This window comes from Salvia hispanica, chromosome 5, assembly GCF_029641045.1.
Source record: "Salvia hispanica isolate PSC_SH4W2 chromosome 5, Shi_PSC_v1, whole genome shotgun sequence".
Taxonomy (NCBI): domain Eukaryota; kingdom Viridiplantae; phylum Streptophyta; class Magnoliopsida; order Lamiales; family Lamiaceae; genus Salvia; species Salvia hispanica.
Window position 1 is genome coordinate 3444593 of NC_142696.1, and position 21625 is coordinate 3466217.

Below are 21625 nucleotides of genomic sequence, written 5' to 3' on the forward strand. Positions count from 1 at the left end.
AGCAAAATACATGAAATACTAATTGGCATCCTAAACATATCTGCAATCTTCTAACTAACGTCTCAATTGCATGAGCTTCCAAATCTTAAACTAAAACTTTCTTGATCAGGCAACAAAATCATGGGATCCAAACTCACTATTTGTGGCTATAAATGTAAGAAATAGTTAAGCAATAAACAAGAATCAACTCTAGGAAAATTAAGCGTGATGGATGAATAGGAATCCTTGTAATCCTATCCAATCAAGCATCATCCATTTTGTCTAAATGAAGTGGATGTGCCTTGTTTGGATATAATTACTCTCGATTCTTCTCAAACTTCTTTCCATCTATATGTTTGTTATTTTAAAATAATATTACGTCTCGTTTTATTTTTTCCCACGTTTGTTTCAAGTTTCAATAGTTAACCCAGGCCACACATGACATCCCCATTTACAAAATATTTGTCCTGATCTTTTAAAAAATTAGTTCTTCGCCATATTTTTAATTTGTTTATTAGATGATTGTTTCAAATTATACAACTAACCAATTACTCTATATTGATTCGTACGTTTATATGTATGTAGATTTCTAATTAATTGATTACCTAAATCAAAGTATTGATCAACATTCACAATATATTTCCACCTCCAATTGTCAAGTCTAAATCTCAAATTTGTTGATATGAATGGTCCAACTCCAACAACTTGTCCTGTTAAAGGCATAAACAAAATTTGGTATATGTAGACCATTTGAAACTTCTATAACTACAAATTGATTTTGAGAGGTCAAAACAATCTTTTTCACCGATTCGATTTGATAATGATCACGTCTATTTTATATAAATTCGGAGACTCATGTTTCATGTCTCACATATTTAAATTTGGATAACTCTTCCAATCTTTCTAGTCTTCCTATTATAAGTGACTCATTTTCTACACAACTTTTTACATAAATTTAAATGCAATGTATGTTAAACTGATCTATCCTTCTCATTTAATCATGGCCCAATTTCTACACAAGTTTTTTAGTATAACTTTTAATGCAATATGCCCATATATTCTATAGTGACCCATCCTTTTCATTTAGTTAGGGGTATGGTTATGCAGAAAGCGATAAAAGCTAGAGAAGCTTTTGTATTAAAGCTGTTGGTCGGTGGCTCCACCATATGAAACCAGCCGCACTACGTCGTTTTCAACTCCAAATTGTTGGATTTTGGTTTTTATCTGCGTATCAAATTAAACAGATATTTTTGGCCGCCAATTGAAATCGAGAGGTTGGGAAAGTAGCAACACCTTTTAACAAGATTATATAATTATCTTACCAATTTTTGGGCCATTAATTTGCTTTTCATGTATTCAAGTGCAAACTAAGATCTGGATGACTGTATAATGACCTGATAAGTGAGAGGGAGTATTTATTTGATTTCGTTTTCTTAAGCCGACGCCAGTCGTTTTTGGGACCCATGGATAATACTCCAAGATTAGGGATGAATAAAAGATAAGATTATGGATGTTAAGATTAGGGATGAATAAAAGATAAGATTAAGGATGTTAATTTTTAGAGTGAACTACACAAGGTATCTGATCTTTCACTTTCGCACGCAAATGGTACATGATCTTTATTTTATATCGTTTTTGGTACCCAGTGACAAAAATAACCCTAGGTACCAAACTTGTGATTATTTTGTTATGTAGGATATTTTTGAAAATTTCCATTAAATAGTATACCAAACATGTGATTATTTTTTTCATTTCTTATTTCTTTTCTTCTTCTTTAGTTTCTCCTTCTTTCTTTTTTCTTCATTTTTTTTTCTTTTTAGTATTTTATCCTCCTTTTTTCTTTCTTTTTCTCCTTAGTTTATGTTTTCTCTTTTTTCTTTTCTCTTCTTTTTCTTCTTACTTTTTAATGTTTTATACATACATCTAATTGCATTCATAATATAAATCAAGAACAAAACACCTAAATTAATTATTTAAAATATTTAAATCAATTAAATATTTTGTATTGAATTATTTTATACTCATTTTATGGTTGAAAAACCTAACTAAAAATATTCAACTCTTAATATCATTATGAATACAATTCACAATTTTAAATTTTTATCAAGACTATATTGATTAGTTATTAATTTAATATAAAATAATAATAATAATAATAATAATAATAATTATTATTATTATTATTATTATTATTATTATATAATATTATGTTATTCATAATTTAAATAATTATATTATTATTATTTATTAATTACAACTAGTTTTTAGTATTATAACATTAATATTATTACAATAATTAAATATAATTATAACTATAATTATAATTAAGTATATTTGTATGTAAAAAATTAATTCATTATTAATTTATAACATCAAAATAATAATATTAATATTGATTAATAATAATAGTATAAAGAGTGAGAAGAATGAGAGAAGAAATTACAATATCACTTTTGGTACTTAGTTTTGTATGCCTAAAATAACCTTAATAATACAAATGGAAATATGTAGTATTTGTTTAGAGGGCATTTTGGGGTCAAAATTGCATTAGGTACCAAAAATGTGATTTATAGGTAAAAAAAATGATATAAAATAAAGATCAGGTACCATTTGCGTGCGAAACTGAAAGATGATGAGATACCATTTACGTAGTTCACTCTAATTTTTAAAGAAAAAGATAAAAGTAAAAAGTAACATGGGACAAAACTAAAAAATGGTGAGCTAGCTAAGGATGAACTATACATCTTATTCCCATAACGGCTATAAATCCGTATCACATTTATTAATTATACAGTCACATGAAATATTTATTGCCACCCACTATTTTGTTCATCATCTGTTAGTTCTGTATTTGTTTAGCAATCAGATACTCTGAATCTTGTATATACTGCATGCATGTATAATGTATTCATTTCTTATACTATTATACATTTATTATACTACATATGTGAATGTATTCACGATACTTAGTGAGTGTATGTTTATATATTATAGTAAGAGATATAATTAATATGGTAGATATGTACTCCCCTTCACCAAATAATGTCAAATTTTGCCATTTTAAAACTCCATGATATTGAGTAATATTTACTTTTTTTTCTATTTTAAATAGATCTAATACTTCATTCATATCTTTTATAAAATTAATGCTTCGTACTTTCATATAAAAGTGACGTTTTTTTATAAGAGTATTTCTTTTTAAACTGATATATATATAGGGTAGAGATAAAATGAAAACTCATATATTGTATAAACTCCAAACTTTTCAATACAGTATCAACACAACTTCAACACAATGTCAACACAGTATAAAATTTCAAGATTTTGATATCAACACAATGCCAACACAACATCAACCATTGACATCGTATTGACATTTTTTGTTGCTATGATTTTATCATATGTTGATATTTTTTAACAGTTCAGATCATAGTTTAGAGTTTGTACAATATTTAGAGTTTGTATTACATTCCTAAACCCTAAACCCTATATATATAGTAGTAGGGATGCGTTAAAATGACAACACCTCTTAAAATAACATCATACCGTCATTCCTAGCCAATCATTTGTACACGTGGACGAATAATAAGTTGTCATGTGGCAATAAAAAAAATGCTCAAGTGTAAAAATCTCGGCCAGCAATATACAACACTGTATACAACAATTATTTCTTGGCCAGCAATATCCAACACGTTATACAACAATCTATAGATTGTTATGTGGTGTTTATAATATTATTGTGTAGCGTTTATAAGAGCATCCGCAATGGTCGGCTAGCGACCGGCTAGCCGATTCGTCGCGCTAGCCGATCGGCTAGCCGAACCATTGCAATCGGCGAGGGCGATTTCGGTGAGCGGATCGGCGTGGGCTGGCCGATCGCTCGTCGCTGGCCGAAGCGCTGGCCGATCGGCTAGCCGCCATTGTGGCGGCCCGATCGGCCAGCGATCGGCCAGCGCTGATTTTCGATTTTTTTTTTTTAAATCATATATAAACGCGATTTTCGTTTCATTTTCATTTGCACCACTTGTTTTAACGAGTTTTCTCTCTCTCTAACTTTCTGTACAAGATCATCATCGAGCGATGGATCACAACAACGAGTCCAGTCCACGGGGGGGGCGATGGGGGGGGGGGAACCAGGGGGTATGCCGTGGGGGATGCCGGGCGGCGGGCAGGGGAGCGGCGGGCAGTCAGCGCCCGGGTGGAGGGGTATGCCCCAGCTGCAGCAGCAGATGATGCTGCAGCAGATGATTGGGATGATGTGGCAGGGGGGGATGCCGCACGGTATGCATCCCGGGATGCCGGGGGGTGCAGGGATCACCGGGAGGGGACGCGGTATATCGGTCCTCGCTTGATTTTTTGACGGCTTCGTCTCACACGTCGACCCCGGTGGAGACGCAGTTCTCTGGCGATGACCTTCTGTCATTGCATGATATGGGGATCGATCTCGGGGACGATGATACTCCCGTTCCAGCGACGCCGGCCGCGCCGAAGAAGAAGACGAGGGGGAGGGGGAAGGGCAAGGCGGTCGGCGAGTCATCGCAGCCCGCTGCCACTGGCCGGGGGAAGTGGACGGAGGATGAGTACGCCGGGGTGGCCAAGGGGTGGTTGGAGGTGTGCGACGATCCGCTGGTTGCAAACAACCAGCGGGTCGTCAACATGTGGGCGAAGATCAGAGATGCCTATAGGAGGCACTGCCCGCACGGGATGGACTTCAGCAACGATGAGGTCCGGAAGAGGTGGGAGCGCACCAGGGCCGCGGTGGGCCGTTTTGCGAATTTGTACGCCAACGCCCTCCGTCAGCTCAGAAGTGGGCAGACTGAGGACGACGCCCGGAGGATAGCCGCGAGTCAGTTCCCCTTGGAGGGGAAGTATAAGGAGTTCACCTTCTGGGAGTGCTTCTTGTTGTTGAAGGACTCCGAGAAGTTCCAGGCTGGGTGGCCGAAGAAGCAGCGACTTAACTATAGCGGCGACTACAGCGGCAGCAGCGGCGGATCCCACGACCTCCCCCCGGATGCTGAGGAGTTTCCATCCCCTCTTTCATTTACTGGTCGCCCCCGCCCGGTTGGACATAAGCGGGCGCAGCGGGCTGCGAGGGGCGGATCCCCCCTATCGCCCCGCGAGGTCCAGTCCTCCGCCCTCCCAGCCGCCCCACTCGAGTACACTCTCCATTCGCGTAACCAAACGCGGGCTCAGATGTTACAGGTCTTCCGAGAGTGGAAGAACGCCACTGACCCCACGGAGAAGAGGTTTCTTTACGAGATGCTCGAGAGCATGCGTGCTGATTTAGAGATCGCGAGGTCACGGCTGGGGGGTTCCGACGTGGGCTCAGATACCACGGGTGGCGGCAGCGGCGAAGGCGGCGGCGACGACGAGGACGACGGCGACGGCGATGAGGAGTAGAGAGTGGCGGGGCTCGTGTGTTGAAGCCCTTTTTTTAAAAAAAAAATCATGTACTTTTTTTTGAAATCTTTGTACTATTTTTTTAATGGAATGGATTATTTTTCCCGTATATGTGTCGTAAATTTAATTCCGTATTTTAATCGTAATTTTAATTCCGTAAATGTAGTATATTTTGAATTATTTTTATTGCGGCTGGCCTATGGCTGGCCTAAATCTGATGTGGCAGGTGGTTTTTTTAGTGTTTATGACGTGGCAGGGGAGAGAATGGCTGGCCTATGGCTGGCCTAAGCACCATTGCGGATGCTCTAATATTGTTGAATATATGGTGTCACAGTGTTACTTTAGGAGGTGTTATCATTTTAATACAAATCTATAGCACTAAGTTTTAAGGATGATCTTTCTCTGTTCTTATCGCCTTGAATATAAAATTATCAATGAAAACAGAGTGCCAGCTGTAGTTTTATCCATTTGTTGACGTTCGACTGCCCAAATAACATAGTACTATAAAACTTATTTTGGAATTATTGTATGATTTGATATTTAAATTTGAAATTAAAAAGCCATCGTATAGTTAATAGTTTAATGTTTGATACTAACATTGATAGAAAACGCGGGATTCCCATGATAACATTGATATAAAATGAAAAAGACTGCAATCGATTTGATAAGTTTTGAAAGTAGAGATTGGATTGATTAAAAATAAAAAATTTAAAATGGAGATGGATAGAGAGAACATTTCTTTCCAACAACATAATCTCTTTTTTTTCCCCTTTCCCTCTATGTTTTAATATAGCGCTGAATGGATTAAATTGATGAGCAAAACACTGGCCTGGACCCAATACCTTATGAAAAATCTGTAGCCTCTGCCTCTACGGTGCTTCAACGCTACAATGATTAACAGTTAACACATTAAACTCTGCCGTTGGATCTATGAAATTGTGTTTGGTCTGCGTCACGTTATGGGCGCACGTCCTTCAATTATCTTTAAAATATCATCAATTAAAGGGCATGGGTTACTTCTTGCTCCGTATTTCTTATTACTATGCCTCTCATTATAAATATGAGTATGTATACTTTGAAGAATAATACTACCCCGTCTATAAAAAATAGGACACATTGTGAATGATATGGGTTTTAATTTGGAATTGATAAAGTAAGAGAGAAGTACTGTGGAATTTGAAAAAAAAAGTAAAAGAGAAGTAGTATTAGTGGGATGTGAGATCCATATTATTAGTAAGAGAAAAGAGGAAAAAGTAAGAAAGAAGTTGTTAAAATTTGAAAACTTTTCTTTTTTAAATGTGCTCTATTTTTCACGGACAACAAAAAATAAAAAATGTGCTCTATTTTTCATGGACGGAGGGAGTACATAATAACTAGCCAGTTTAAATTTTTCATACAAAAAGTTAAATAGTTTTACTGATTCAATCAATTTACACATAATATATAATTTTCAATAGTTTTAGTGATTCAATCAATATACACATAATATATAATTTTCTTATTATAGATATTCAATTGATTTAGGTCATTACTTATAGTGGAAGAGAGAGTATTAATTTTTGGAGAAAAAGATTGTTTATAGCTCGCAACCCCATTCGCATTTGGGGATTTATGTGGACTTAACAGGTGTAAAATTGCTTGGATATTTTGAGTGTAAGTATGCAACATTTCCCACTTTAATTTACTAAAATACATTATACTAATATTTTGTACTAAGTTAGTAACGCATTGGTCGTGACATTAAGTCATTTGAAGGAATTTTTAAAGGGGTAAAGCAACTACGTAGTAGTTAGTACACTAATTAATGAATAATACTACAATCAAAAAAATGAGAATGGATCTTTTTATGACTTGGAAACTCAACAGATCTGTCCTAACTAAAAAATCTCACTACTATGTGGCCCAATAACATTTATTTAGGTGTGAACAATATTAAAGTATCAACAAAGAGACAAATGTTATGTAGTTTGACTTGAATTAAATATGTAAAATAAAACTGCAATTAAATGACCTTCACATTTAAGTCAATACGTGCGATCGAGTGCACGCAAATTTCGTAGAATATAACTAAAAATATCTTAGTAAGCCTGCACTGTCACATGCAATGATGCAATTATATAGTAAATGGGTTCTATTTAAATATCTTGATTAGCTGATTAAGTTCTTAATAACTAATTAATAATTTTAACAACGTATTCAGCTTGCTGCTAATCTCAGCCACGTACACCATTATTTTGCTCAACTAACTAGAGAGATTCAGACGTAGAATATTATAACGATATGATAGTGAATTTGTTGCTGCATATGGGGGTGTAGCTGGACAGTTAGGCAACAAATTCAATAATATTATGGCATTATTCCATTAGTAAAATAATTAAGTAATTTATTAAATGTTCCATTATATCAAACCACGTAATGCCATGTTGCTTCATAAAATATATTCAATTAATCAGATAGTATATTACGAAAGTGCATTTGACTCGACTGGTTATAGTACATTATACTGCAGAAATAATTTACACAATTTAAGTAGTAATCTAACGATCCCACAACTTTAAACCATAGATATTGCTACAAAATATCTACACGTTAACATCACTCGGCTCAATTCTAGCCCAACATTACTACCTAACGCAAAAATAATTGATGGAGGTCACTCGATTATAATGCAATATAACTTGGCAAGAACTCATAATAATTAAAACCAAAACTGGGACACCTAAGGCTAGGATTAGACAAAATGCCTAAATCTCAATAATTACTGAACCGTAAAGTGTTGGCATTAATATTTATGAAACATAATGACGATGCTACCGATTCATAGTTTAATTGGTCAGACCAGTTTGACCATTGATCGGATCTAACTATTGTACCATATTATAAAATATAGTAAAAATTTAGTGAATGAAAACCAAAAATAAGTATAAACCACAAATTGGTCGGACCAGTTTGACCATTAAGATCTAACTATTGTACCATATTATAAAAGATAGTAGTAAAAATTTAATGAATGATAACAAAAAACAAGTATAAACCACAAATCTTGAATCTTAATAATATTAAATGCAAACAAGCCTACAGGTTTACAATTAAATTCAATATCAAATCGTTATAAAATATTTTTTTTCAAAATATCTTAAACACAACAAAAAGTTAAAGCTTTATACGGAGTATTCAATATTCGTCTCGTTTTGCTTTCATTTGCAACTTGAAGGTTAATGCAGTGAAGTTCATTTTATATATATACAAAAAAAAGCAATAGAAAATTTACAAATATTGGTTTTTTTTAACTGGTGTTTTCAAATCATATGAGTTCAAATATTTAGTTATTGGAGTACTTATTTTTATGTCCGAACCAAATCAGCAAGCACAGTAATTCATATAGCTGAATCAGTCAAATCAGCCAATCCAATCCGTTTTAAATTATACTCCAATTACATCTAAAGACCAGAGTATGTGATCAAACCAACTTTAAAAACTAGGACTAACTGCTTTTACCAGTTTTCCCTAATTAAAAATAGTAACAAAATGAAAATAAAATAAACTTTATAGAAAAAAGGGCACGCCATAGTAGTACAATGTGCTTTAGTCGTGGGACCTAAGTACTATAAATTAACTATAACTAATAGTAGAAGCGCACTTGATGATATCGATTTACAGAAGAAAGGCCACCTTTTTTAGCTGCAAAGTAACGCATGGAACAGGCTGTGGCCGCAACTCTAGGCCCGCTGCACCGGGATCTTCCTACAACTTATCTGTTTTCCTCGTAAATTATCCACCCATTAACATACGTATTCTACAATGGTTTCATTATACAAAGTAAAGTAACGTCATGTGCTCCTTGAATATTATATACTCCCTACATCAGAAATACGGAGTATAAGTCATTTCATGTTTTGAACCATCATTATTAAAAAGGTATTTCCATTATAACTTTTTTAAATGATAATCCTAAAACGACATATATAGAATTAAATTAATGAACATTCATGGGATGCAAGGTGTACATATTATGTTTATTTGATCAAAATCGGTAGCACTGCTTTGCTTTCAACTTTTTTAGTCCAGATATTAGGAGAAGTTAGGAAAAAATAGCTAGATTGGCGGACCAAGGCCTAGTGTCTACTAAGCTAACTCTTTTTATTCGTATAACTACATCAATTTTTTGTATTTTGTGTGAATCATGGTGCAGAAGACCTTAATCGTCACAACGAAATATATAAAAATTGTTATCTCGAAAATTTGAAATATATAGTTTCTATCTAAATACCGGTCATACCATGCATCAAATGCTAAGTTTTTCCTCTTTTGGCTATCAACATATATTAACCTATCCATCTTCTATCATCAATACTATATTGGATCATGTTATTAATACTTGGTGATTATAATGTTATCATTTTGCTGCGATCTGATTACTTGAATATACAAGTAAACAAATCTTATACTAAGTAAATTTTCTTTATTCTAGAACAAACTTAAGTTTTACTCAAAACTTATCAAGAGGTGCATATTCTCACTCATTTTAGAGCATCCACAATGGATGCCCGATCGCACGCCCGATCGGCTGAGATCGGGCTCGGGCGTGGTCGGGCATCCATTGCAGCCCTCGGTCACGCCCAAGCGCGACCGATAGTTCGGTCACGACCGATCCCGAGCCCGATCGATCGGGCGCCCATTGCAGGCCGATGCCCGAGCCCGAGCCCTATCATTTTCCTTTTTTTTTTTATTATAAATTATATAAATCCTAATTAAAAACACTATAAATACTCCATTTTTCTTCACTTTTCACACACCAAATTTAGATGACTAGTTTGTTTTTTTTTAATTTAGTATTTTAGTTTTAATGTAGTTTTTTTTAAGCTAAGTATATGATGTAGTTTCACTTTTAAATTAAGTAATGTAGTTTTTTACTTTTTGCATTTGTGGTATTTAATATAATATATTTTGGTATTTTAGTTTAAATAAAAATAAAATTAAAAAACAATGATTTAAAATTGAAATGAAAAGTGAATAAGAGATAGGGCATCCACTAGAGCTCCACCATTACAGAAAGATAGGGCATGCTGACGTGGCAACCACTAGAGCTCTCACTAGGACTTCTACTAGGGCATCCATCGTGGATGCTCTTAGAACCCATATCACTATAATACTACTCCTATTAATAAAGCAATAGTACTTTAATTATTTTCTAGTTGCTTATGACTTTCAAAATCAAAACCACATTATCAAAGCCATACTCAAAGTAATTTCATACTATCACTCTCGTGCACATTCTAGAAAACACTAAGCTTTGGTTGGAGTAATTTTGAAATTAGTTTATCCAGATAACGTAATTATCAAGTGTTAGCCGACCAGAAAAGAGGTAAATCTAAGATAGTAGAATGTGATTTAGACTTTTCACTTCCAAATCCAGCAAGTAATTATATTAAATTAAAAAAATGAAAATAAATTTTATAGTTTGAGTCTGTTTGACCCACAAGTGGGCCAATCAGAGCACACAAGTTGCAACTGTTTTTGTCCCCTTATCGGACGGCCCAGATTTCACGCCTTTGCACAAACCGCGTCCCCTCACCATCCGCTCCCCTCCTTTATATCTTCCCACACACATCACCTTCTTCTCCACAGCACCACTCTCCAATTCCCTTCACTTGTCTCATCTACTCTCTCTCTCTCTCCTAAATCACACACACTCTCACTGCATTGAAAGCTATGGGGGCGATGAACAGCTGGATGTCGATGAGGATGATTCTCATATCAGCTGGAGTTTTGTCCGCGGCTATGGGGCTGAAGCTGTCGATTCCGATCGCCGTCGAAAATGTCCCGGCGCTGTGGTCCGTCGTCATATCCTGGATGAAACCTCCGTATCTGTACATAATCATCAACGGCATCATCATCACCATCGCCGCGTCGTCGCGCTTCCACCACAGCCACACTGAGCCTGCCGCGATTCGATCTGAGCGCTTGATTTCGGTCATAACGCCTACGCTCGAGAGTTTCGTTCCGCTTCCGGCTCCGGCGAATTTCAAAACCACCGCCGCGCCGGAACCTCGGGCGGAGGTTGTGGTGCCGGCGGTTGAAAACAGGGTTGTCGATTTGAAACCTGTGGTGGTGAACGGTTTGAAGGTTGATTTCGCTACGGAAGTGGACGATCTGCGGATACTTCGAGCTGAGGCGGAAGATGTGTTTGACGAATCGGCTTTGCTGAACAATTCGCCGGAAGTTAATCTGGAATCGCTCTTTCCAGCTAGAGAGAAACCGCTCGCTTCTTCCAGATTCGTACACCGGAAGCCAAACAGAACCCCTTCTGAAGGTAAATTTCACTGTATTTAATTTCTTCTATTTCTGGATCAAAATCTTAGCATTTTTTGGTCACTAATCGTTCATTTGAAAATGATTAGGAAATTTTGATTACTGTTCTGTTTTCCTACCTCCGTCCACGAAAATTCGTCCCGGTTTGACCGGGCACGAATTTTAAGAAATGTAATGGAAAGTGAGTGGCCTGTGGTCCTACTTTTATATATTACTCCCTCCGTCCCGGCTAAGATGACACACATTGCTTAGCCGGCACGAGATTTTAGGAGTTATTGGTTAAAGTATTTAATTGGAGAAAGAGAATGTGGATGTAAGTATTAAAGTAGAGAGATAAAGAAAGATGAATATTTGAATAGGAGTGAAAAAAAGTGGTCGAGTGGATTAATTGGAGAGAGAAAGTTACCATAAAAGGAAATGTGTCATCTTAGTTGTGACAAACTAAAAAGGAAAACGTGTCATCTTAAGGGGGACGGAGGGAGTAGTTTTATAATAAAATGTAAGTAGGAATGAGTTAGTGGAATATGGGATCCCCTACCACAAATGTAAAAGTGAAATGAGACAAATTTTGGAGGATGGACGGAAATGGAAAAATTGGACAAATTTTTGTGGATGGAGGTAGTAATTCATAAGCATGCAAATGTTTGCTTCATCTGAAAAGGTTTAATTTCATTTTAAAATCATATTTTACTGATCGATTCGAGAAAAACAGTTGCAGGTGCAAAGGCGCTGCGGCGGGTGGCTCGGCCGAAGAAGCAGGAGACGCTGGAGAGCACGTGGAAGATGATAACGGAGGGGAGGCACGTGCCGCTGACGAGGCACCTGAAGAAGTCGGATACGTTCGAGCAGCAGGCGTCTCCGGTGATGGATCGTGTGGCTATGGTTCCAAAGTCGGAGACGTTCAAGGAGCGTAGCAACTACGAGGCGAGGATTCGGAAGGAACCGTCGCTGGGGCAGGACGAGTTGAATCGGAGGGTGGAGGCGTTCATCAATAAGTTCAACGAAGATATGAGGATGCAGCGCCAGGAATCGCTCCAACAGTTCCACGAGATGATCAATCGTGGAGTCTAGATGGAGTTTTTCTTTCCCTTATTTTTTGGGAATGGAAAAATTGAAGATAACTGAATATACCTATAACAAGAATCAAGATTAGAATACTCATTTTTAATTGTGATGAGGGTTTGATGTAGCTATGAAATTCTTTGGTTAAAGTTTATAGAATACAGGGAAAAGGGTATTTCTAGGTCGTGGACAAATATTATTGTACTATTACTAATATTATTGTACTATTACTCCATTTGATTGTGTACATTAATATGAATTTGGTTGTAGACTGCAGTGGTGTTTTCGCACTTCAATTTGTTGCTACATTGGAATACTCCTTTAAGTAGTAGTAGTACAATATTTCATTCGAACATTTACATATACTCCTACATATCATGTTACTATAAATAATCTTCATATTAACATACACGACATTTTTCATGTTTTCACATTTTGAAATTGAGAAGTAGAATATTACTCCCTCCGCCCCCGATTAAAAGTCACACTTTTCCATTTCGGTCCGTCCTCAATTAAGAGTCACACTTCATTTTTACCATAAATAGTAAGTAGGTTCCACATTCCACTACCTCAATTCACTCACATTTTATTATAAAATCAATATAAATAAATGGATCTCACATTCCACTAACTTTTTCAACCAACTTTTCTTTATATTTCTTAAAATTCGTATCTGGTCAAAAGTGTGACTCCTAATTGGGACGGATGGAGTATTTGGAATTTGTTGCATGGGTGTCATCTGAGATGTAATATTCTAGGCAACAGTACATTACATTGAATTCCAGATTGGCGATGCACTTTAAGGTTTATGCGTAAAAATATAATAATGATAGTTTGTTAGCCTAATACTCAACTGTATTGGTCAATATTATAAGACGTTTTTATAGAATTAAAGAATAACAAAGAAATTATACTTACCACTGGATTATATAGGATCACGGTGTTGACCGCCGACTTGTAGTTGTACATATATAAACTTTTAAATAACTACTTTCACTATTTTAGTGTCACGCCATCTATCTCACCAAACTGTATCCACTTACCACTTTAACATGGTTTTAGGCTGTGGGGCCAAAAAGTGAGAAAGCGACCATTCAAAAATGTTTCTCCAACATAATCTAAATTAATCCTTAAACTCTCATCACTTTCCCCTCATTTTATTCTTATCATATTCTCTCTTTTATTACACCAGTAAAGGAAATGATGTCATAGTAAAGTTATTCATGACAATATTTTCTCTGAAGTGAGGAATAAAAGGGATGAAATTATTTTTTGTAGATAATAAGGGAAAAGAAAGAACGAATAGAGAAAGTCATCTTGATAACCAATCTCAAATTTAAAAGTGAGGATTTTCTTTTCTCTCATTTTCTCCTCACAAATTTACAATTTAAAAAAACTCACATTCGTCTACATACTTTATTTACACTGTTTTTTTTATTGAACGATTGGCATGTGATAAACATTAATAGGTTTACATATACTATATGGCACGATTAACTGTACACTTGTATTCCCAATAAATGGCATAACTCATCTAATCATCTTATCCATGCACTAATTATACAATTACTACAGATGATTGGGTTTTGATAACAACAATATTTGCATATAACATAACTACTCAAAACCATAAAGGGCTAAGTTAAGTTGGTGATCTAAATTTTATTAAAAGTTTGGCTAATATTGGCCTAGGCCTCTTATCTAATAAGTTAGGTTTAGGCCAGTAGATGTGCCGTGGACGGTGAACCATTGATTTTGGTAGCTGCTTATTGTTAGTAATCAAACGGGGATATCACTGTCAGCGAGTCAGGGGTAAGGGGGGGCGATGCTCTCGGCCCAACGCTATGCTATGTTTCTATTTTGGGTCCTAATTGTTACTCCCTCCGTCCCGCTTTAGCAGCAGTCCCATTGACTTTTCTGCTCTCTTTTTGTAAAAATGATAAAAAATAGTTAAAGAGGAGAAATGGTAAATTAAGAGAGAGAATAACATAGAAAAGAGTCTTATCTACATTATTGTCTCTCTTACTTTATCATTTCTCTACTTTAACTATTTTTTATCATTTTTACAAAAAGATGACAGAAAAGTCAATGGGACTGCTAAAGCGGGACGGATGGAGTATATTGGGTCTAGCCCGTCTCGTGTGTCTATTTATATAGAAGTAGGACGCATAACTCTATAATCCGAAAAACAATATGAATACAATATGTGTAGAATTGGGTAATTCTTTGTTATATTATTCACAATAGAATTATACATCATATATAGGCTAGAATAAAACTATACAAGGTAAGATTTCCTCAATCAAATATCTCTAATTCTCGGTCATAATATTGTGCAATCTTCTTCTGATTTTGTGTAATCTTCTTTGCCTTGCTGAATACTCCAGATCTTCTAACACTTCCCCTCAAGTTAAGTGACGGGATTCCCAAAGCTTAACTTGTCCAATACTTATTGAAAGCTTTTTACAGAGATTGTTTTGGTCAGAATGTCAGCCAGTTGGTCTTCTGATTTCACATACGGAATTTCCACTATCTTCTCCTCAAGGTTCTCTTTTATGAAGTGTCTATCAATTTCGACGTGTTTAGTTCTGTCATGCTGTACTGGATTCTCCAAGATACTGATTGCAGCTTTATTGTCACACAACAATTTGCAAGTTTTTTCCGGTTCCAAATTCAGTTCCTTCATCAATCTCCTAAGCCAAAGGATTTCGGTTAAACCGCTCTTGATGCCTCGAAACTCGGCTTCAGCACTTGAGAGAGCTACTACCTTTTGCTTTTTATTCCTCCAAGTGACTAAATTTCCACCAACAAAGGTGAAATATCCACCAGTTGAACGTCTGTCGACTAGGTTCCCTGCCCAATCAGCATCTGTATATCCGTGAATATCTAGGTGCCCATTCTTCCGGAACAAAACTCCATGTCCAACAGTTCCCTTTAAATAACGGACCACTCTTAGTGCTGCTCCCCAATGTTCTTCTTGAGGACCATGCATGAACTGGCTAAGAACTCCCACTGCATATGCGATATCTGGCCTGGTGTGGGACAAGTAGATGAGTTTCCCAACTAGTCTTTGGTATCTTCCCCGATCAGTGGGGTTGCCCCTTTGACGAGTTGAAGTCCGTGATTCTGAATGATTGGGGTGTCTGCTGGCTTGCAGTCCAACATCCCTGTTTCTGCCAAAAGATCAAGAACATACTTCCGTTGGCTAATAAAAATTCCTTTTCCCGATCTAAGTACTTCAATCCCGAGGAAATATTTGAGATCGCCAAGATTCTTCATCTCGAATTCTGCAGCCAGGTGTTCTTTGAGTTATTGTATTTCTTCGACATTGTCTCCAGTAATGATCATATCATCCACATAGATTATCAGACATGTGATCTTCTCCCCTTCTCGTTTGATGAAGAGCGTGTGGTCAGAATTGCTTTGTTTGTATCCATACTTCTTCATCACTTCTGTAAATCTTCCGAACCAGGCCCTTGGAGATTGTTTTAGCCCGTACAGTGTTTTCTTCAATTTGCACACTTTTCCTTGCTCGAACTCTTCTAAGAATCCTGGTGGAGCTTCCATATAGATGGGGTCTTTCAATTCTCCATGAAGAAACGCGTTAGTCACATCGTACTGATGAAGTGGCCAGTCCCTATTTGCTGCAATAGGGAGAAGGACTCTTACGGTGTTCATCTTTGCAACCGGAGAGAATGTCTCAGAGTAGTCGATTCCTTGAGTCTGAGTGTACCCCTTTGCTACCAGTCGAGCTTTGTATCGCTCAATGCTACCATCTGGTCTTCGTTTAATTGTGAAGACCCAGCGGCACCCAACTGTATGTTTTCCATCGGGGCAACGGACTGACTTCCCAAGTTCCATTTCTTTTTAGTGCCTTCATCTCAACTAGCATTGCCTCCCTCCAATGTTTGATTTTCACTGCTTCTTCAAATGTTCGAGGTATCTCTTCCTCATACAATGCAGCATGGAACGCCCTTGCCATTTTGGAGATGTTAGCTTCTACGAAGTTTGCTACAGAGTATCTGCTATTCTTTCAGGGGAGTATCTCTTGGGAGGAATTCCTCTTGTGCTCCTTACGGGGCGCACATATTGCCCAGTATCTTGATCAATCGAAGTATCCTCTTCCTCTGTATCAGGGGGTCAGAAATAACCGAATTTTCAAGAGGTGAGTCATGGATTACCTCGGATTCCGTTACGGCTGGATCATCGGAACGCGGCGGAAGCATCGTTGGGTTCGTTTCTGTAGATGAGGTCGGCTCATGGATAGTGCCAACTTGCTCCGTTGGTCCTACATCAAAGTGACTTGGCACATACCACCGAAGGGAGTCGTTTTCTTGGGTCTCCCCCTGTCTCTCACTCTCCCCCTGAGTCCCAAGGTGGTAAAAGAATTATGTTTCGAGAAAGTTGCAATTCATGGTGGTGATTACCCGTCTGGTTTTTGGATCGTAGCATCGATAGCCCTTTTGATTAACCCCATACCCCATAAATACACACTTAATTGCACATGGGGAAAAATTGTTCTTTCGTGTTTCGGGATGTGCACGTAGACCGTGCAACCAAAGGTTTTTGGTGGAATGGATAAGGCTGAGGGAACTTGTGTCTTAGTAGCCAAATGGTCTAGGGGCGTTTTTCGGTTTAGTGTTTTGGTAGGGAGTCGGTTAAGGAGGTAAACGGAGGTGGCTATGGCTTCGGGCCAGAAAGACGGTGGGACTTTTGAATCAAAAAGGAGGGCTCGAGTCATTTCAAGGATGATTCGGTTTTTTCGTTCCGCTACCCCATTTTGTTCGGGTGTATGAGGGCAGGAGGTTTGGTGAATTAACCCGTTATCCCTAAAAAACTGAGCCATAGAATTGTTTACAAATTCCCCCCCGATATCTGATCGTAGGATTTTAATGGATGTTTGAAATTGGGTTTGGACCATTTTATAAAAAGAAATGAATTTTTCAACAACCTCGGATTTTTGTTTCATAAAGTATACCCATGTAGCTCTACTGCAATCATCGACAAATATCACAAAATATTTAAAACCAAAACTAGTTCCAACAGGTGCGGGCCCCCACACATCAGAATGTATTAACGAAAAAATAGTGTCAACACGAGTATCATTAGGTTTAAAAGAGTTACGGTGGCTCTTGGCCAAAACACAAGCTTCACACGAAAAATCCTTAGGAACAAAAAGTTTAGGAAATAAAGATTTTAGATAACCCGGAGAAGTATGACCCATTCTTCGGTGCCAGAGCCAAGTCTCCCGAATGGTGGGTCTGTGAGCAAGCATCGCCGCACCATCTTGTCGAGCAATCTCGTCTACAAAATAGAGCCCACGGCGTTCAGTGCCACGTCCAATAATCTTCCCCGTCCAGATATCCTGTAAGAGACAGAAGTTTGGCTGCATTAGTAGAGTACAATTTAAATCCTTAGTCACATGACTAATTGACATCAACTTCTGAGATAGATTATGAACATAGAGGCAATTTGATATCTGCACATTCGGGAATATTTCTATAGTTCCTGCTCCTTCAACCGGTGTCACCCCCCATTGGCAGTTTGTATATGTGACTTAGGGGTTTCATGAAATTTCACAAAATCACTTTTATCATAGGTCATAGTATCTGTGGCCCCACAGTCAAAGATCCATCCCGTATCATCAAATTCATTATAATCCCGGACCTCAAAAGCATTGGATAATTTCTCTAAGGGAGCAAAAGAATTTTTACAAATAATGGGGTCAAATTCAATATTTCTCCTAAGTTTGGGGGCTGTCTTATGTATAATATCATAATGGGGTTGGTTTTTATATTTATCATAGTTGGAGGATTTAATTGAAAAGGGGGTTAAAATAGGGTTAGGCTTTTCATTCCCTAACCCTTTACCTCCAGTTTCACCGTCGTCGACCTTGAAAGAGGCTGCCATTGCTTCGACCGTCTTCTCCCCACCGTTGTCGCCTCGCCGGCCACCGCCGGTGTGGAGACCACCGGATTCCGGCCTCCGTTCCAAAAATTGAGCCATCTTGCGGCTCCCTTCTTCCCCTGTTCCAGCTTGGTTCCTTCCTCCCTCGGCTCCGATGGCTACTTTCGCATTCGCTGCCTTCTCCTCTTCCCACCAGTCGGGATATCCGACCAATTGAAAACAGGTTTCCTTCGTGTGTTTATTCATTCCGCAGTGGGAACACCAAAGCTTTGATTTGTCCAGTTTAGAGTTTCCCCGACTATTGGCGGCTGAGCGCGGCTGCGGTGGTTGGCCCTTGTTCTGTGGCTGAGGCGGGCGATACTCCTTTGCTCCAAAGCCAAATCCCACTCCCGATGATGAGTCGACTTCGACACCGGTGGTGGGAGAATTGGACGCCGGTGGCATGATCTTGAATTGAGCCGCCTCCCGTTTCACCCATCCATACGTTTCATCGACTGGGGGATATGGATCCTCCTTGAGTATCTCACGCCGGACCCAATCATATTTCTCATTCAATCCGGTGAGAAATTTGAATAATCTCAACTCAGACTTGATGCTTCGACATTGTGCAACACCCTTGTCGCAACAATCGACCGTCTTGTGTGGGCATCGATCGATGTCCATCCATAGTCCATGGAGGCGACTCCAGTAGGCTTCCAGGCTTGAATCCTCTTGCATAATCCTGCTTGCTTTTTCTCGCAGATCGTAGATGAGATACGAATCGGCGGAACTTGCAAATGTCACCGCGAGCGTATCCCACAGGGATTTCGCCGTTTGGTGGTGTGCGAAATCTGCTATCATATGTGTCTCCATGTTGTCGATAATCCACGAGAAGACAATTAAGTCGATCTCCTCCCAATCTGTATATCCCTTCTCTCCTGGCCGCGGTGGAGTCGGGTTTCCGGTGATATGACGGTAGACTCCTCGTCCTCCGATAGATACCTTCATTAATCTTGACCACAGTGAGTAGTTCGAGCCATTCAATTTGAAGGCTACGGTAACACTCTTGCTTGATCTAATTTTCTCGGCTATTGGTTCAATATCAATATCATGCTTGTTATCTGTCATATTGGTTGGGTTCTCGCCGTTTCGGTCGAGAGAGGTATATTTGGTTTAGGGCTATGATGATTTTTCTCTGAGCCTAACCTGTTAGAAGATCTGGAGTATTCAGCAAGGCAAAGAAGATTACACAAAATCAGAAGAAGATTGCACAATATTATGACCGAGAATTAGAGATATTTGATTGAGGAAATCTTACCTTGTATAGTTTTATTCTAGCCTATATATGATGTATAATTCCATTGTGAATAATATAACAAAGAATTACCCAATTCTATCATGGTATCAGAGCGGGTCGCCGACTGTGGGTCAAATTTAACTGACCCAGCAGTATATCTGGGCCGAAACAAAAAAAAAATGACTGATCCAGCAGTATATCTATATTTAAAAATTTGGGCCAAGTGGTCCAACCGATCGAAAAAAATTGGGCCGATTGTCCAATCGATTAGAAAAAAGTCCAACCCCTCCAAGGTTCACCTTGAAAGGATTGAGGGAGGGTGTTGGCAATTGAAACTAAAAATATAACATATAACTGTCTCACATCGGTGTCAAGAGAAAACTGAAACTAGTATATAAGTCTCATGGGCCCTCCTCCTATCACCAATTGGTTTTAGGATGGAACCCATGGATTTCTATCAATATGTTCTTCTTTCTTGCTCTTGGACGTAGCCAACACAACGTTGGTGAACCACGTAACGTAAATCTGTGTCTCTTTACGTTTCTGTTTGTCTTGATTACACAATTACTCTATTTTGTCACAACAGTAAGTATCAAGAAAAATCAGCATTAAAAAAGATTAAGAAAACCATTAACTAATCCCTCACATTTTTTTTTACAAAACACATTGATACGAATGAAATTGAGGTAGCCTTATATATTAGCTTTACTTTTCCCCGACTTGAGATATGATTTGCACCCCAACAATTTCCATTTGTGTAAAAGCATCTCCAAGGAAAATGATAAATGGAGAGGTAAAGAGAAATAACTACCATATTTACTTCTTCATAAAATTTCATGCTCCAATGGAAAGGGTATTTGAGGATGTTTTATTCTTTATTTCATTTTGAGAAGGTATCTTTACCTCTTCTTGATAGAACAGATAAAAAGTTAGTTATTTTTATTTGCCCTTTCAATTTACCTTCTTTTCTTGGAGTTCATTACTTTTTAATAAGATATAATAACCTTTTTGAGAAGGTGAATGAGAATTTCTCATATAGTACATTTTTCCCTTAGAAATGCTCTAACTGAGCTTATTAAGAAAAGTCAGTACTGAAAATAATCCAAAAAGTCATCATTAATTCAGTTGAACGCTTTATAAACTTCCTTTGGATTAAATGGGTAGGTAACAATTTCATGTCAAAATCTTAACAAATGCCAATGCCGAAAATGAAATGTAGTACTAGTATAGTATCTCTAAAGTTCTGTATAATGACGTCAAACAGCTATTTACATATCTTTCCCTCAGTGTTATTACTTTTGGGTCAGTTTGATTTTACGTGCAATAACTTTTTTTTATCAATTTTCTTGATATATTAGGACTCTTATCTGGATATTTTATGTATTAGAAGCACCGGAGTTCGGACATTTTGCAATCCTCTTACTCTGACAGTAAGAGTGACAAAATTACAAATTTTCCCATCACATGCTCGCTCAAACTTACAATGTCAATAATAATTAAAAGAGATCTCCTGCAACTATACAACAAATTAAATCTGATGAACAAGCTGTTGTTAGCTAGACAGTTTGATCATAATCTTGATTATTCGGATATGAATTAGTTGATGGTGATATGGTGAAGAAGCAAAATAGAGTGTATAATTATGAATATGACAAAATAGTGTAGCAGCAGCAGCGGCAGCATCACTAT

The 21625-nt window shown here is 37.6% G+C and overlaps 1 protein-coding gene across 1 annotated transcript; it reads left to right on the forward strand.

The window, feature by feature from the left end:
• The first annotated feature begins 11004 nt into the window (after positions 1-11004).
• LOC125187297 (uncharacterized) lies at positions 11005-13043 on the forward strand. Its single transcript, XM_048083856.2, has 2 exons — positions 11005-11692; positions 12404-13043. Exons 1-2 carry the CDS (start codon positions 11092-11094, stop codon positions 12760-12762), a joined length of 960 nt encoding a protein of 319 aa, XP_047939813.1. The 5' UTR covers positions 11005-11091; the 3' UTR covers positions 12763-13043.
• Positions 13044-21625: the final 8582 nt, after the last annotated feature.

Coding starts and splice junctions, on each gene's coding strand:
- LOC125187297 (XM_048083856.2), top strand. CDS start 11,092: ATGGGGGCGATGAACAGCTGGATGTCGATGAGGATGATTCTCATATCA. Junction 11,693..12,403: donor AAACAGAACCCCTTCTGAAG/GTAAATTTCACT, acceptor CGAGAAAAACAG/TTGCAGGTGCAAAGGCGCTG.